The following is a 17,649-nucleotide window of genomic DNA, read 5'->3' as shown; positions in this document are numbered from 1 at the left end:
GTTTTATAGTTGGTGAACAAGCATTTTCAGTGCTGTATTTCTACTCTGAAATTTGGTTCTGCTACTGTCTGGTAGATCCAGATGTATTCAAATTACTGTGTGATGCAAGATCATTTTTGTTAGTCTTTGGCCTAGGATATGTGTGAAGATTTTTCCTTTTTATGACTAAATTGCCGTTGATTTCCTGAGTTAGATTAAGGCTCCATTGATTCAGTTCACTGGGAAATAAGTTCACAGAAGTGCTAACGTGGAGTCAGGAAAACATCTTGGGCAGTTAGCAGATATGCAGTAAAAAAAATCTTTTCTGAAACAGTGAGATTGTGCCAAATTTCTCAAGGGAATATTGCTTCTGCTCATGAGTCTGGAAGGGGAAAGGAGATAGCCAGAATTCAATTGAATATTGTGTAGAGGAAGTTGAAATTGAAGACGCATAAGCAGTAGGAAACCAGCCTTGGACTTGGTGTCATGTTTTGCAGGTTAACAGCAAAGCCAACAAAATGAGTCCTCCTAGTTATCAAACAAAGAGCCAGCCAAGTGAATGTGTGCCTGTTAACTCTGGCTGTGCTGGTATTTCAATAGTCTGTGTTTCCATGTCTAGCTTGGTAAAATCTCTTGCTATATGAATTTGCTTTCAGTTAGTTTTTTTGAGATTACAGTCAGCTCTTTCTATAGTGCCTGCAGTGCTTATCTCTGAGACTGTAGTATAGTTCTGTCCTCTTGTTCGTACAGTTAAGGAGAATTTGTGTGTTGTCATAAATGTGGCAGTAAAGAAGATGGTATCAGAATTGAGAAGGTTGCATTTGTTTTTACATATGTAGAACAAGTCCTTACATAGCCCATGGTTTGGTGTGCATGAATATCAAAATGAAAATCATTAGATTTTCTGAAGGACAGAAGATGGATTAAGGTTTTAGATTTTATATCTAAGATGTGGAATATGCATGTGTAGGTTTTAATATAAATGATTAAATTAATAGGATAGGCTACAGACCCACCTATACCACAGTCTAGCAAGATTTAAACATTACTTTGGTTTCTCCAGATAATTTCTATTCATTGAAGATGTCAGTACTTGTGTCCTAGGGGTTCCCAAGGCTGTTGACTCTGTGTAACTAATGACTGCTGCAACGAATAAGTTCAATACAGAGAAAAACCAGCTGAGGAGCAGAGTTCATCAGTGGGTACAATACAGTGCATTTGTGATAACCCCAGTGAATCAAAAGGAAGAATAGCCCTGCAGTTATGACAGATACTTTAAAGCTGTTTTCTAGCTTTCCTGTTAGACAAATTACTGTCATTTAGCACTGCACATTATTGTGAGTGAAATGAACTAACTCTTTCCTTAGCCAAACTGGAGAAGCTTTCAATGTAACATTCCCCAAGGCTTGCTCTTGGGCTTCATAAGATAGTAACATGTAGGGAATGAGAAGGGTGAGAAAAGAGGAAAAAGGAAATAGTAAAAATCTGGAAAGGTTTTTCTTAACTGCTCAGATCAGCGTTTCCGACGTAAGAGACAAAGTATGAAAAAAAGTCGATAGAAAAAGAGACACATTTATTTTTAATGGATATTCCTGAAATTGAAGTAGCATCTGTTTAAAGATATGTTTAATCATGTAAATACAGAAATTGCTTGCAGAGTGTGAGGTCTCTTCTGCTCAACACCTCCACATGATATGTATTCATTTGTATGCATTGAATCAATTGAATATAAAATCTGCTCTGTTTACATGAACCTTTCCCTCCTTTCCTTTTGTAATTTTATTCCTATTAAAAATGTAGGAGTGTTAATGGGCTTAAGATGTTGGTAGCAATCACCCATATTTATGTGCAGCTCTATTTGCAGTATAGGAGACCTTCTTTCAACTTATTTTGGAGTGCATAGTTGTACATCCGTGGCTTTGAAGAATCTTCCTCTTTGGTTTTTGGCTTTGTTGTACTGAAGTATGTGAGCCATTTTAGAGCTGTGGCTGTGTTCGGTCTTGTAATTTTACCCAGTCTTTTCCATGTATGTGGTTGATGGGAAACTGATGGGTTTCCACTGTCCCTGTTATATCTGGTGACTGCTCCATTCATGAATACTTAACAGCTGCATATGTCAGAATTCAGAGGGATGTTTCTTATGTGACCTGCTCATAGTTTGTACACAGGAATCTAGCACTCAAAGCAGATTAATGCCCAGGTACAAATATTTTTCTCTTATTTTGAGTACCTTCTTGGAGCTTTATTTGTTTCCTCCTAGGTACTTCAATTGCCATAAAGTCATCTTAAATGGGTCTTTGATATTGTTTTCCAAAAGAGAATTGAGTAACAAACTTGCATAGGTTTGGAATTACGGTTTGTTAACTTCCGTTCTATCCATTTCTTGTATTCTGACTTTCCAGGAAATAATTACCAAATGCCTCTATTGACCAGGGTCACAATCAGCATGTCAATGCTTGCTATCGTAAGACTTACTGGAAAGCTGTTGTGACTGCCTGCAATGATGATTCTTCTTCATAAAATCAGCTGTACTCCTAGTGTGGGGTCCAGGGATGGGGAAGAGAGAGGCTTTGAGCTAAAGCAGCCGTTCACTCTTCCCCCTCTGACTCTTGCTGTCCTTTCTTTACTCTCAGCTGTGGAACCCTGCGTCTGCTGATGCAGGCCTACCCCAACATATCTAGTAGGAGCCGACTGCAGAAAACCTTGTATTTTCATGGCTGTTGAATTTTTTGTTTGATCAGGTGTGTAGCCAAAGAGACTTCTGGAGAGGAGACAAAATTAGCATAGGAAGTGGCACAAATATGGGAAAGGACTTGCTCTTTTTAGCAGCAGAGTTGGTGCTCTGTTGCCACTGTTTCTGTTCTCAGATGAGTAAGCCAGGATTCATATCCATTGTCCACAGGCATGTATTTCCAGCCCTGTGATTCCCACACTATTGTTTCAGCACATGGCCAGTTTTACCAGGTGGTGGAGCAAGTCACAAAACTCAGTTGGAGCAGAGGGGCAAGGGTTTGTTTTCATCTTGATCAGCATCTTAATGAATACAGACAGCTAGGCCAACAAGAAGGGGCTCTGTGAGTACCAGAGAAAACATGTGAAGCAGTTGTTGCTTAAGCCAGCATTACTGATTAAGAATTGTCAGCTGAGAAAGAGCCTGTTTTTGGGATCACTTCACATTATACAGTGTGGGCCAAGCTTTGACCTGTTCTTTTTAGCTCTGCCGAGTGTCATTGCAAGACTATTGTCAGCTTTCAGCTTTCATATATAGAGGAGGAAGTGTTCGGTCAGAGTATGAACTGTATTTTTGCCAGCTCCAGCCCATGAGTCTTGCTGGCAGCAGCTGAAGGACGTGCTTCAGGGCTAGGGTTGAGTGCAGGTAGTGCTGGCATGTATGTACAGTCAGACTGTTCTCCTCTCTTGTCAGCAGGTTCCAAGTGATACGTGCTTGCCATCTGCATCTTGCCCAGTGAATGGAAACAAAAGGGCCCAGAATGCATTATCCATAATAGACTCCTGCTGTGGGTGTTTTCTAGCATTTTTTTACATACATAGAAATGCATGTATCTAATGTATGACATGCTGTACAGGGTGTCTGCTTCTATCGTGTATCTGAATGTTTACAACTTCAAATACTGGGATTTCATAAAATTGGTAGGCTCTGTAAAGTGAAAGTAGCATGCCATTAATTTTGGTGCATTAGGAACTGGGGCAGAAAAATACCAGAACTTGAGATCCTGTTTACCTTTTACTTAACTTAAGTTCTGGAATTGCCAGGAAGGTACATCCTGTGGTCCTGTGGTAGTGAGAGGTATGCCTCTTGATGCTTCTAAAATTATTGCTAGTTTCCTATTGTGTGCAGAATAATGCTCTGCATACTATAGGAAACAAATATAATATAAAACTATTGATCTTTATGAATATAGAAGAGTCAATAAAAGCTAAGTGGCAGAAATGGCTTAGTCTATAAGCAGTTTATTTCATTGTTTGATGCAGATATTTACAATTAAAAAAGAACTATGATGCAAGCAAAGAAAAATTTTTTTGTTATTTTTCTATATAGAGCTGAGCATCTTCAAAGAGCTTTACTTTCTTTAAACTGTACTGTCATCTCAATATCCCCACTTCTGAGTCAGTATATTTTTCTGTATCAAAAGGACATTGTGGCAAATTCCAGGTTTTAAACATGGATTTGTTTATGTGTGTAACCCTGCTAGCACTTTTAAAATCTTCAGGATAAAATTTAGAGCCCTTTTGCACAGGAGAGAAGGAAAAGGTTGGAAAAGGTGCAAGTCTAAAGATACCAGGCCAGCCTTATTTCAATTCTTAATTTTTTTCTCTCTGCAAAATTCAATTTTAACTCAGAATAGATAAATGAGTAGCTAGAAAACAGCCTGAGTGTCAGACCTACTAGAATATTCCTGGACTGCCTTCATTAGAAAAGCTAGGGTCAAAAGGTTCAAAGGCAGAAAAACTTGTTTCTGGTTCCAGCTGAGCATCAAGACAAGTATTGATATGATCTATTCGGACTACAAACATTTCTGGATTCAATTGTTCTGATAATTACACAAAGATTCTTCAAATATTCTCCACAGAAGATGTGTAGAGTTTTCCTTATTCAAAGAGAAATACATACAGAATGTGCTTTGTCTGTCTTCCTCATGAGTGAATACAAGATTTGAGAATAGTATTTCTTCATAGACATTAACTTCTTAATTTTAATTTTGTTTTCAGAACCTTGTGTTCAGCAGCCACTGTAAAGCAGTTACTGGCTATTCAGACCATGTCATATATAGAAGGAGATCAGCTACCTCATGTGTACGATGCTGCCAGGTGACTGAGCTGCCGTCCTTCCTGTGCATAGCCAGTCCACGGGTAAGTCCCACTTAAGTTGTAAATTATGTATTTTCTATTGTGTTTTAAACCTTGGTAGAATTGTGTCTTAGGAACACAATGATATATGACTTTCTTTTGGTTGGAAAAACTGTTGTGAGGATATCCTTTTGCTACAGTATTCAATAGTGGTTTTTCGTAGGGGAAGTGACTGTAATGTGTACTGAGGGGAAAAGGAAAGTTGTAAGATGCACCCAACAGGAGCTGTTCTAAGATTTCACTTTCTCTCCTAATACCTAAAGCAATTATAGAAGAGGTATTAAAGTAAATTATTAATTGATAACCCAAGGGGGAGATTTAGGTGTCATCACCACAGAATGAGGTGATTGTTTGGTCAACTCAGATGACAAAAGAGAACTGGGAAGCGATGCTTTTTTGAAAAGGGTTTTTGTTTTCTCTCTTACACTCCAGAGAGGAATCACCAAATTGCACTATGTAAGGATTATTCAAGTTGCCATTTTGTAGGTCTTTTGGATATTTAGTGCTACTGCATGGGGTTCTCTGTCATCTATTAAATGAATGTTGAAATTATTTCGGTTGAAGTTTCCTGGCTGACACAGGAGACCTTCATTAGGTCTGTGGCTATTGCATTCCATGTTGCTGGAACTTGACAAATCTGGACAAAATGCAATTTTATTACCAGACCATCCGGATATTATATTCTTTAGTCACTGTTGAAGTTACTGCTGTAGGCCTCATAAAAGGATGTGCAATTACACTTTTGCATTTGGAGAAGGGTGGATGGCAAGCAGGACCTCACACAAGCAAGCTCATTACCTACCTGCTGCTGCTCAAGCTGAATTTATCTGTGTCAGCAGCTCAAGGGCTGGGAATCCAGCTGAACTGCTCAAAGTCACATGTCACCTCTCTGTTAAAATGTACTGCCTTGCTGGAGAACAGGAGGTTATTCTTAGAGTAAATTGTGAAAACCACTTCGCCTTCAGATTCCTTCGATTTGTCCCTCTTTGTACCTGAATTTGCATCATGGATGAAGAATATGTTGAATTGCTCCCCTACAGCAGAAAGGGTGGAGAGGGGCTTAGAAGGCTACAAATGAAGGGAAAGACGAAAAGAAATCGTATCTGATGTTTATTCTAGTGAAAAAAAGTTATTTGTTTTGGTTTGGCTGGTGTATGAAAATGATTAAGTGTAGACATGGCTTTTTGTTTCTAGGAGCACAAAGATTTAATTTTATGCATGTTAGAAACTTTTGGCAGGAGTGTAGAAGACCTGAAAGAGCAGAAAGAGCACATATCTTCCCAGAAGCTATAGCCTTCTGTTGTTGTTTGACCTGTGATGAATTTTGGGAAATTAATTGAGCAAATGATAGAAATAGGAGTGTATGTTTATGTAGCAGCTGAGGGAGGGAGTAAGTCTTCTTTCTATGCAGGCAGTTTTTGTGAGTACAGACAGGTCTCAATCATAAAAAACGTAACTTTGAGGATGGATCTTGCATTGTCATTATGAAGCTGATTAAATAAATTTCTAGTAATACGGTTTGGTTTAATTTCAATAGATTTCTTACACACTGGAATATTGTGTGAAGCCATTTTGGTCATCTCACACTGTCTGAGAGGTTAACTTTGCATGAAGATAAATGCAGGAACCATTCTACAATTGCCTTAGCTAAACTAACTTGTTTAATTTAGGGTGGAAATGCATTCTTACATCCCTGTCACTGTATTTTTGATGTATTTCTGAACCATGACTCTTACAATCAGTCAGTTAGACAATAATGTGCTGACAGAGGAGGATTTAATCCTGAAGACTAATCTACCTTTTGTTATTAGTAAAACCACAAAAACAAACCTGTGGGGAGAAAAATTTGAAAAAATGCGCCAGGACAAAATAAAGAGGAGAGTGAGCAAACTTGAATGAAAGACTTTTTGTTTTGTCCGTTTCAAGAAAAGTCTTGTTTTCACTTGTAAGGCCATCCAAAAGATACGGGACTCTACTCTAGAAATATGTGCCTGCATTCTAAAAAAAAGGAACTGATGGTAAAGATAATCTGGGGTCCTCAGAGGTCAATCAGTTTTGCATGGGATATGTAGGAAGAGTAGCTCTTGTTAGTGTAGAAATAGCACTGAGGCACAGTGTTTGTGTCAAGATTGTCTCCTACCAATTCTTTCTTAGGTTGAGGTGTTATTGAGTCATGGCTTGTAGAATCTTCTGACTTTGTTTGTCTTGTAAAAATCCTGTGTACAAATCTGTGTATTCTTTTTGGAAGATAGGATATGTTTATGTGTCAGAAGTTAGTCTGCTCTGTTTTGTGTGTAGTGGCTGCCTGTCCTAGGGGTGGAAAATCTAGGTCCTGGAAATCAATATGTCAAGTTGTTTGTGCTTGAAAAGAGTATTTGTTCCAGTCTGTCCGGTGTAGAAATGTGAACTGAAATGTGATGGTGAATAGTAAACAACTTAAACAACCTAAGTTTGTACCATCATTTGTGATGTACAGTGTTTATAGCAGTGTTCAGGTGACAGAACTTGCTTGCATTTTGAATTTTTTGTATTTTGAAAGAGGTTTTGCCCTTTTTCGCAGAGGTCAAACATATGCTTTGACTGCAGGTGGCAGCACAGGATAGCAGCAACTCTAAGAGTACCTTTTAGGTAGAGGAAATGCATTCAAAGTCTTAATACACCCTGTTTCACTTTGCAGTGTTTTGTGTGGTTATGTGTAAGACTCATAGACAGGTATTAAAATAGCTCTTGGCATCTTGAAAAACAATGGCTTTACCATTATTGCAAAGATTGTGTATGCTTTTTTGTTGTTTGTTTGTTTGTTTTTTAAGTGCTATAACTGTGCTCAATAATCTGTTTAAACAGTTGTTTGGCCCTTGTAAACAGAAGTCTCTATGAGATTAATTTTCTCCTATGAGAAGAACTCCTGTGAAACTGGTCTGGGCCACAGTTCCAGCTAGGAAACCTTGCTTAATACCTGTTACTTTTGAGTTAGCTGACAAATGTTCAGAGAGGTACAGCCAATATCTAAGATACCAGGCAGTCCGGAGGTATGGGTTGCTCTCTTCACCTTACAGTTCTAAAGTGCAGTGTTTACAACTGGTGATAATTAAACTATCTATTGCTTATCATTTAGACAAGCTGTAAAAATATTTTCATTTGCATAATACAATGTTGTATATGTTACTATCAATATAGCAGTTTTACCACACTAGAGTAAGCTGGAACAAAAATTTAAACTCTCTTCAAATATAGAAGCTTTTCATCTGCCATACAAAGATGGTTCTTTTATTGTGTTTAACGTTTCAGATGTCCCATTATCACCCTAATTCCCACCCCATCTCAATTCTGCAGGAAGTTCACTGCTTACTGTTCACCATGAAAACCTATAAGCCTCCTGTACTGTTTCTTCCTATGCAGCCCCACTTGCCTCTTTTAAGTGTGAAAACTCTCACAAGCTTGATTTTCTTTGTTGTTCATTTGCTACGTTGCATTTCACAGTCCTGGAGGGAATGTCATTTTGCACACTGTTAGGATTCATGACAATGTTTTTAATTTACATGACTGTACATGGGGGATTTTTTCATTGTACTTCTGAAATAAAAGTAGCAATGACTTCTAAATTAATGATACATTTGCTTCTTACATTGGTGAAGAAATTGTCACAGCATTTCAAATCTCTCTGTTACTAGCCTGTATTGTAAGGTTGTCTTAATAGTAAATTTGTTTTCATTTCTATGTGAGTTTACAACACATTATTAAGTCTTTAGATAGTATGATATATTAAGTCTTTAGATAGCTTCTACTAGCTTTCTTTTATAAACTTAGTTACAAATAGATTTTTTTAAACACCCCAGAATGTTTTCCCAAAACAGACTTACATTCAAAAAATGTAGAAAGAAGTTGGTAATCTGTTGGTTTTTGTGCTTTTTTTTTTTTTTTGAAATCTTGTGCTAGACAGTGAATTGTTTTGCATTTATATTTGTGTTAAAGTGTTGTAATTGTGTTTACTTTGGATCACGGTATTTAGCTCCTGGTGAAGTATCTGAAGTTAAATCCAGCAGAGCAGTCCGTCCTGCTGTGTACCATGGCTCAGTTTCCCTTTTGGTTGTTGTCCTGTTGTGGTAAGGGAGAGATATGAGAAAGCCGCAGATTTTACAAAATCCAGCCTTTTCTGCTGGAACAGAGTTTTTCTTGAGCACCTTGCAGCCATTGGCATTCAGCTGTTTGGCTCATGTGCACCTTCCACTCTGTACAGATTTGGGTGGATGGGGCAGAAAAGGGGGAGTTACACTGATGGAGCTGTTCCAGAGCAGCTCACATGGCATGAAATCACACTTCCCGTGTTTGCAACACTGGTTTGTCCAGCTGGGTTGTATATACTGAAAAAGGTAATAGGGCATAGGATTCATAGAATGCCGCAAGAAAAAGAGCATTATTTCTTTGCCCACTTCATTCAAAGCAACTGTAAAGCCCAAGAAATATGCTGTTCCTTTTGTCCTCATTTCTAATTTATGAATTGCGCTAATTTTGAATTATCACATGAATTTCTGTTAAGGACAACATGTGTAATTTCTGCTAATGAGATAAATATTTGATTGTGAAGGGTGGAACTAAAAATAAATAAATCCTGGTAAAAGGGGAGGTAGAGCAAGGATATTACTCCTATAGTTTTGCTATCAGTTGTGTAGCAGTTGGCAGAAGGCATAGTTTATCAAAAGGCAGGTTTTCTGTGCCTGGTTGTTCCTATGGTGTTTTTTGTGGTGTGAAGAGATGTTGCATCTTTGCTTGGTTTAAGCCCAATCAAAGATTGTTTTCTGTTTCTACATTTCGTAATGACTTGACTTCTAAAATTTGATCCTGTGGTAAGGTACTTGAACTGGGGATTTGGGGACAGGGAGAAATGTGAACAAGAATATTGATTATTATTATTTTGCGTGTAGGTAACAGCTGTGCCACTGGAGTTCTACTGCAATGACCGAAGTGCAGAATACGAGCGCAGGGCACTAAGGGAAGGAGGAAGTCTGGAAGCAAAGCAGTGTGTACTCCATGGATCCCCTGAGCTAGCAGCTGACTGGCTCAAGCAGTGCTCCCAGTTCTTCCCAGAGCATCCAGGAGGGCTCTTAGGGATCAGGCCTCAGAACGGCTGGTCTTTTATCAGGATACCAGGTAAGTTTGGAGGTTGCAGTGGAATGGAGATGAGGTAAATAAGGACATCTGTTATTTGGTTGTAATTTATGCTTGGCTGTGGGGTTTTTGAAGGATTAGGGATGGCTGTGTGTTTGTTTTTCCTTCTGAGTGAAAGTTAACCTTGGTGTCTTAAAATATACCATGATTTTGCATCCTTTATCTGAAGTAAATCTTCAGTGGATACAGAAAATATCTAATACAGGTTTTTCTAATGCTTACAAGCCTTTCTTTGCATGTCAGTCCTCCAAATGACTATAAAGAGATAGACTTGCTTACTAGAGCACAGTCTGCTCTCACGACCAAATACTGTTTTGAGGTTGGAGATAGGAAGATTGCATGAAAAGTTAAGAGACATACCTTGCCTCCTAAGGTGTTGGAAGAGCTTCATATTGTTGTAAAAGATCTTTTATTGGTCTGCCTGGTGAAAAGGTTAGAATTACTTTTAGCAGTGTATCATGAGAAGGATAGGTTTGAGGACCAAGTTCAGAGGAAATCAGTTTGGGAAATAAGGCATGAGGGATTTACTAAATTTCCATTGAAATAAAGACTTATTCATATTTCCTTGTAAAGTGGGAAAAAGGTACCAGTGTACCAGTAAAATAAATGTACTGTTTTTTCTTAGAATTAGACTAAAGTAATCCAAGATCTCATAGGGTTTGCCAGTACTGTGGTGACTTTCATGGGCCAGATATGCTGTAGCTGTCAGAAGATGGTCCTGAGCAACAAGCAGAATTCTGCAGAAAGTACTAGAGATCTGACAGATAGCCAAGAGGAAAAACAGCTTACACTGCCAGATGCAAAGTTATTCCCAGACCCTTTTGGGTCAAGGATGTTTGGCAGGGGAAGTTAGTACAGTAAAAGGAAAATGGCCTTTTGCTTGCTACAGTCCGGTTTAAGAAGGTACCTTCTTAAGTGTTTGGAGTAATTTGAAGCATATGCACGTTTGTACCTAAGAAATGGAGAAATCATTTTTCATGAGCTTGCACTGGATTAATACTCAGTCATGGTTGACGATTTTATAATTTCTTCAGCAATTTTCTTTATTGTTTGCTGGTTATTGGGAAAAAAAAGATGAATCTCTGTAGCAGAAAAGTGGGAAGTATTGAAGAGATAAATTAAGATAGAGGACATGGACAGAGAAATGTAGAAAAGTAGCCAATGCAGAAAAGACACAGGGCTGCATTCTCTTGAAAGACTTCCATTTTAAGCTGGGGACTTTGTTATCAGCAAAAAATTTTAGAGGAATAAAGGTAGGGTACAAGAAGCTTTCAGAAGTGAAAGGATAGGTGCAAGGTTGGGCAAATTGTTGTCAAAGCACAACAGAGTTTTGTTGAGAAGGCGGTTGGGATGAGTGTGTTACATAAAGCTGGCTTAATTTTAGGAAGCGTTGGACCTAGAAGTGGGGTAAAAAAGTTTTGTTTTAATTAAGTGGAAAGTAGCATTCAAACCTAAACTTACTCTAAGAGGAGAGAGCACACACCACAACAGGACAGCTGTGTTTATAGGTGCAGAAACAGGCACAGTGCCTTACAGAAAGTGAGTGATGTGCTGAAGAAGCCATTTGCAAGGCTAAAGTAGCAAATGTCAAATGGAACAGTTGCTGTGAAGGTCTGTGGCGAATAGGTGACAAGAAGAAAAGGGGGACACCTCTCTCTCCTAAACCCTATCTATCCTCTCCCAGACTTTGCATTCCCAGTACCCTGGCAGCAGGCTCAGCTGTGATCACTGTGGGAATCTCTTGAGGTTTTTCCTGTTCTTTGAAAGAAAAATGGTCCTGGATTAAATGGCAGGAAGTGTCTGAGTCCTTTTAGTATCGATAAAAAGCACCGGCCTCACTGGCTGTTTACTGTGAGAGCCAGCTAGCTCCTCACTGACCCCATTGTGCCGTCAGGAGGGGAACCAGGGGTGTCAACTGGAACCCAGGCTTTATCTCTCTTTCCTCTGCCTTTTGCATGTCCAGAGGCACTTTTTCTCATTCTCCAGAGAGCACTGAGCCCAGCTACAGTCATCAGCCAAAGCTCCTGACAAAGGTTATTCTGAGTCATAATCGTTTGTAACTATTCTTCCCAGGCCCACTGTATCCCCTTGTAGATAATTTATGTTCACATCCTAGCATGGCTGGAGGCAGTTGGGTTTGGTTTTTTTTCAGACTGACAGCCATTTGGTCTGGTTCCTTTTTCTTGTTTATTTCATAAGTGCTGAAGAACCTAAAAATTGTGTCCTAAGGAGAGCTCTTGGACACTGCAGTACAGGACCTCTATCTGCTGACTGCCTTAAAGTTTTAAAAGCTCCTTTTAAACAACAACCAAAAAAAAAATCCGAAGAATTTGTCATTTGAAGTTGTTGCCGATCATTAAATGTAAAAACATGTAGAACTGCAAATTTTGGAAATCCCCTTTTAAAAAGTGATAGTTTTTTTCTTCTCCTAGGTAAGAGCAAATTAGAAATAGAAGTGAGAGATACTAGAGGTGGAAGTCACGGGTTTTTTTTCTCTTTTGAATAATTCTGGTATTTTCTGAAGATGGCATGAGTAAAGCACATTTTCTGTTACCATTTTCCAGAATTTGTTGTTTGAAGCACTAGGTGGCAGGCTTTCAGCGTGGAAAAATACTTGATCTTAGAAAAAACAATGGCATCAGGATAGCAAGCTTAAAGGTGCCAGGTTAAGGACAAATGATTTTCTCTTCCAGAGATGATAAATCTCTTTTTTGGTAGTACTGTTTTGCTCTCCTAAAAAAACCTCAAAAACTTTCTCACCAGTGCAGTCTGCTCTACTTAGGAGCTATTGGATGACTTACAAACTGTTAACAAGTTGCTAACTTTACAAATAATCTGCAAATAAATTCTTTACTTGTAATTTGCATTTCATTGCGATTTAAAAATAGTAACTTACACAATGGAGACCTCAGGAGTCAGCAGCAGGGGACACGCATAATTTCCAGTTAGCAAAGCTTAATTCTACCTATTGGTGCCTTTGTGAGAAAAACAGTAGCATTTTGCTTTTGAAAACTTGCTAATATGTTAATCTGATCCTGTCAACACTAACTTTTGAACAGACCCTGTTGATTCTCTGAGTTTTCTTCCAGTTAGATAGCTTTTGGTTAATAATCATGTTCGTTTCCCACTATATCTAGATTATATATCTAGACTTTTCATGTAGCTTCACTCAATATAATTTGTCCTGAAATAGCAAGCTGACCAATTAGAATGAAAGCAGAATGTCATGGCTGTATTTATCATTAAAGGAAATAATAACATTTTGTATAAAGAGTAAATTCTGCTGTTGAACAAAGGCTTTGGCTTCCATAAGTGTATTTTGAAACCAAGTAGCTGTAATTCATTTCCATTTTGCTTAATTGCCTAAGTTGAAAATTTGGTTTTCCTTAGAAGAATGCATGAAGCTCTTAATGATATACATGTAATTGAGACTGAATGCTGTTCTAGAGATGAGTGCATCATTATACATTCTGTTACACTTAAATGCTAGCCTGATGTGTGGGCTTTAGTTTTCCTTACAGTATTTCCTTGACTCAGCTCTCCAGTTAATGGATCCCCTAAGGTAGTTGTCAGCAATTTAAGCAATGGTATGGTTCTTGCTCCAGGCAGAGCAAGATCATCACTGCCAAAAGGAGAAAATACAGTCACGATCTAGATAGGCAGATAAGCAAGAAAGAGCAGATCTGTCTTGTCTTGGGCTCTCAACTAGTGAATTGCAGGTGCATGGCTCTAAAATTGCCATACGAGAGAGCTTTCACAGCATTGTTTTATACAGCAAGCGGAATAGCTAATTGTTTTAAACCATATGGAAACTCACAATTTTTTGAATTTCAGAAAGGAGGCAGTTGGTTGCATTTTAGGATGTTCTGATGTAGATTCCAGCATCAAGTCCATTATTTATATTTAAGCTAAGGATACTTTTGAAAGAGAGCAACTGCAATCTTGCTTGTCCCAGCAAGCCCATAGCTGTACTTGCAGGGATTGCTTACTACTCTGCCGCATGACTGCACACCTACCATATCACTTTGGTACTCATGGACTGTGTTGCCTGTTGTGCTTGTAAGACCTTTTTAGGAGTGCTGTTATGTGATCTGTGCTCCTCTCTTCTGCTAGTCTGAAGCTGCTTTTGCTTATATTAAAATACATGGTGGTCAGATGGAAGAATTAATTTTGTATATAACTTTTTTTTTTAATTGGGATATTAGGCAAGACAGGTAACTGCCTTACAGAAAGCTGAATTTTCTTCAGCCTATGAGTTAATTCATTCTATGTAGGAGGAAGTGTGCAAAAGTGTTACCTGCTAGGCATTAGAGAACATTACCTGCTAGACATGCTGAAAATCCTTGGGTTCTGTACTAGCCTGCACCATCTGCAGTTGTCAGCTTTCCGTTTTGGCTGTAAACCCAAGTTCAGACATCCAAAAGAATAGAGAATCATCAATGGCCTTTCCAACAGATAATTTTTTGGAAGAAAATTTCTCTTCATCCTCTTTCAACAGTAATGTATTGTTTACTGAAGTTTATGTACAGAATGTACAAACAGGAAGATCTCCTTCCTGAAAAATACTTCATGAGCAGTGCTGAAATAGACAGGACATGAAGTATAAAATCTGAAGTGACTGAAAAGATTGCCATCTGGAAACATTTCTTAAACAAAACAAAAGAAGAAAAAAAAGGAGAGGGCAGGGAAGAATTGAAGGCAGTGCTGTGAGGGGGTTGTTGTTTTACAGTGATCTGGACAACTGTTCTTCTTTTCTAGGAAGGTGAGGGGTTTGGTTTGTGGAGGATAAGTCTAAAGCTCAGCAGCAGGTAGCAGCAAATGTGCAAAGGATAGCATTTTCATGTGTGTAGTGGAAAATATTTCTTCAAGTGTCAAGGCATTTAGTGCTTGTTGATCTGGGCAGAATAAAACCTTAGATGAGGGATATGGCTGTCCAAAAAAACGATTGATGCCACATTTAAGACCAGTCTATAATGAGATTTTGCCACATGGAGCATATAGGTGTGCTCCCATCCCAGCAAACAAAACTTAATGTTACCACTGTGATTTTAAGTATCAGCTAGAAGGGATGTTGCAGTTTTTCCCATCACACCTCCCTGCTTCAGAGATTATAATGCAGTGGAGTGCGAGGAACACTTAGAAGATCACTTGTGGCATGTATCTGGATTTGCTTTATTAATTACTTGCTTTTCTTCTATTTCTTTTTAGATAAAGAGAGTCTGATCACTGACAGTGGAAAACTTCATGCTCTTGATCTTCTATTGACACGGCTGAAATCTCAAGGACACCGAGTTCTCATTTACTCCCAGATGACACGGATGATTGACTTACTGGAGGTAGGAGAGCTATAGCTGACAGAAGACAAATTATGAAGATGGAGATTTAGCAACACTGTTTTGGAGAAAGTACAATAATTTGGATGCAGAAAGCCTAAATAAAATTACTATACCAGAGGATACCCAGAGGTTAATGCATTAATATAAGAATATAAGAACTGCCATACGAAGTTAGACCTAAGGTCCAACTTAGTGTTCTGCTGATACCAGTGTATAACAACAGATGTTATGCAGAAAATAAGTGCAAGAATATTGATACTTAACCATTACTCACTCAATTTCCAGCAGTTTGCAGCTCAAGGGGTTTCTCAACCAAGTATGCCTCCTATACACTCAGTTGTCCAACATGGATTCTTCTTCCATGGACTTCTTCATTTGCATCTTAACACCTTGTTAGGTGTTGGCATTTGCACTGCCCTGTGGCAAGGGGTTGCATGGCTTAATTATCCTCTTTTCCTGGTTTGAACTGCTTCCTTCGTTTTTCATTTGATGCCTACATGCCTTTTTATTGGAAGGAAGAGGGAGAACAGTGGTAAATTTTACAGTGTTTATGTTGCTTGTAATTTCACAGACCATTACCATTTCCCTCTAATATCTGATTCCTCTGCAGAAGTTTCATAAACATTAGGAGGTTCTCTGGCATATGGGATAGGAAAGAAATAAGGAATGAAGTAATAACTTATAATTTAAAACTAGACATTCTGCCTCTGAAGAAAAAAAAATCTTTATTTGATGAGCAGCTGTGCCATCAAAGAGCTAGGATACTGTCTTCTCCACAATAAACTGAAGAGAAAAAGTGAGAAGCCTGAATCAATAGCTGCCTAAGTCATGAGTTCTGTATGAACAGGAGAGTATTTTAAGGTCAGCAGTTAATAGTTCAATAACAAATCGCAAGCTGAATTTGTTTTTGCTGCTGTGAGGAAAAACAGAACTCGCATGGTTGCAATTCTGTATTTTGGCACTTTGCCTAGCATTGCTTTGTATGCCTCTTCTTTTGGCAAACATTGGCCATGGTGTAGGTTTGTTGATACCCTGCATTACACCATGAAGCTCATAAAGCTGTGTTTAGTGCTTCTGTCTTTTCTCTTAGCATTCAATTTGAAAGGCTTATGAGCATACCATTTTGCTATTCCATCTCTTGAATGTTCAACTTCACTTGTGTTTTATTATCCAAATAAGCCACCTACTAAGTCCTCTGTTTTTCTTTTTCCCCACCCAAGTAACAGAAGCTGAAGTTAAGCAAGCTAAAAATCAAGTAAGGACTCCATTAATAAGAAAATCCTTGCAAAAGCTGTATATCTACATATATCTATTTTTTTCCTGATCTGTCAAAATATATCTGCCTAGTTGAATATGAAAAAACACAGGATGTCTTTTTAACAGTATTTGGACTATATTGCACTTACCTAATCTATGCAGGGCAGAGAGCCCAAAGCACATTGTTTACAAAGTTACAAAATGATGTTTGTTTTATGTAGCTTCAGCTGAAGAGCGGCTGCATAGTTCAGCCATTATAAAATGGCAGATATAAATACAAAGAGGAAAATTATTTTCTTTCAACAGGAGAGGATAAATTATAATTTCAGTATTGTCTTTTCATGCAGATGTGTATTTCATACTTTTTAAGATTTTGGTTGTTTCTCTCCATGTGATTGCTTTCTTCTATAAAAGTTTCATTGGGAATGAAACTTGGTTTCACTGGGAATCAGATTATATTCATGAGATGAGGGGTGCATTATGTTCTGCATGAAGTAAAATGCCTTGGTTATACTCTACCAAAAGTTAATGAGTTGTATGAAAACAGAAGAGTTCTCTATTTACTGTGAAGTAATATGAAGGGAAAACATTTTCCTGAGAAAGTATCATTGTGGAAGCCCAGAAGAGCACTGGCTTTAGCAGCACTGCATTCTTGCCATACTCAGCTAAGGGCTAATGTACAAAGCAAGTTTGCAGACCTGGGAGAATAAATGCCAGTACTGCAGGTGTAGAATAACTTGTTCTTTTGCACTTTGTGCCTTTGTGAAAATGTCTGAAGTATGGAATAAGGATAAATGCACCTGATGGAATGAAATAAGTTGTTTTCTGTTTGTGCTGAAGTTTTTTTAGAAGACAGATAATGAAGAGATGGTTAACAGATGAGGGAAGACTAAGTCAAGATCAAAGGTTGAATCATCATAAAGGCAGATAAAGACAGTAACAAAGAAATGAAAGGGAAAGGTTCTTGTGGTAATAGTAAAAGAATTTATCAAACTAGAGAAAAGGTGGCATAGTGCCTGACAACTCTATCTGTCTGGTTTTA

General features: G+C 38.2%; 1 protein-coding gene across 2 annotated transcripts in view; it reads left to right on the top strand.

Annotated features, from left to right (window-relative positions):
• Nucleotides 1-17,649, top strand: part of INO80 (INO80 complex ATPase subunit) — a 64,284-nt gene that overhangs the window by 33,406 nt on the left and 13,229 nt on the right. For both annotated transcript variants that reach the window (XM_030948819.1, XM_030948820.1), the window contains 3 exons: nt 4,711-4,851; nt 9,771-9,996; nt 15,223-15,350. In XM_030948819.1, coding sequence (XP_030804679.1) covers nt 4,711-4,851; nt 9,771-9,996; nt 15,223-15,350 — 495 coding nt within the window. The remainder of the gene's footprint in view (nt 1-4,710; nt 4,852-9,770; nt 9,997-15,222; nt 15,351-17,649) is intronic.

This window comes from Camarhynchus parvulus, chromosome 5, assembly GCF_901933205.1.
Source record: "Camarhynchus parvulus chromosome 5, STF_HiC, whole genome shotgun sequence".
Taxonomy (NCBI): domain Eukaryota; kingdom Metazoa; phylum Chordata; class Aves; order Passeriformes; family Thraupidae; genus Camarhynchus; species Camarhynchus parvulus.
The sequence above is the reverse complement of the archived record's forward strand: the minus strand, read 5'-3'. Positions and strand labels throughout refer to the sequence as shown.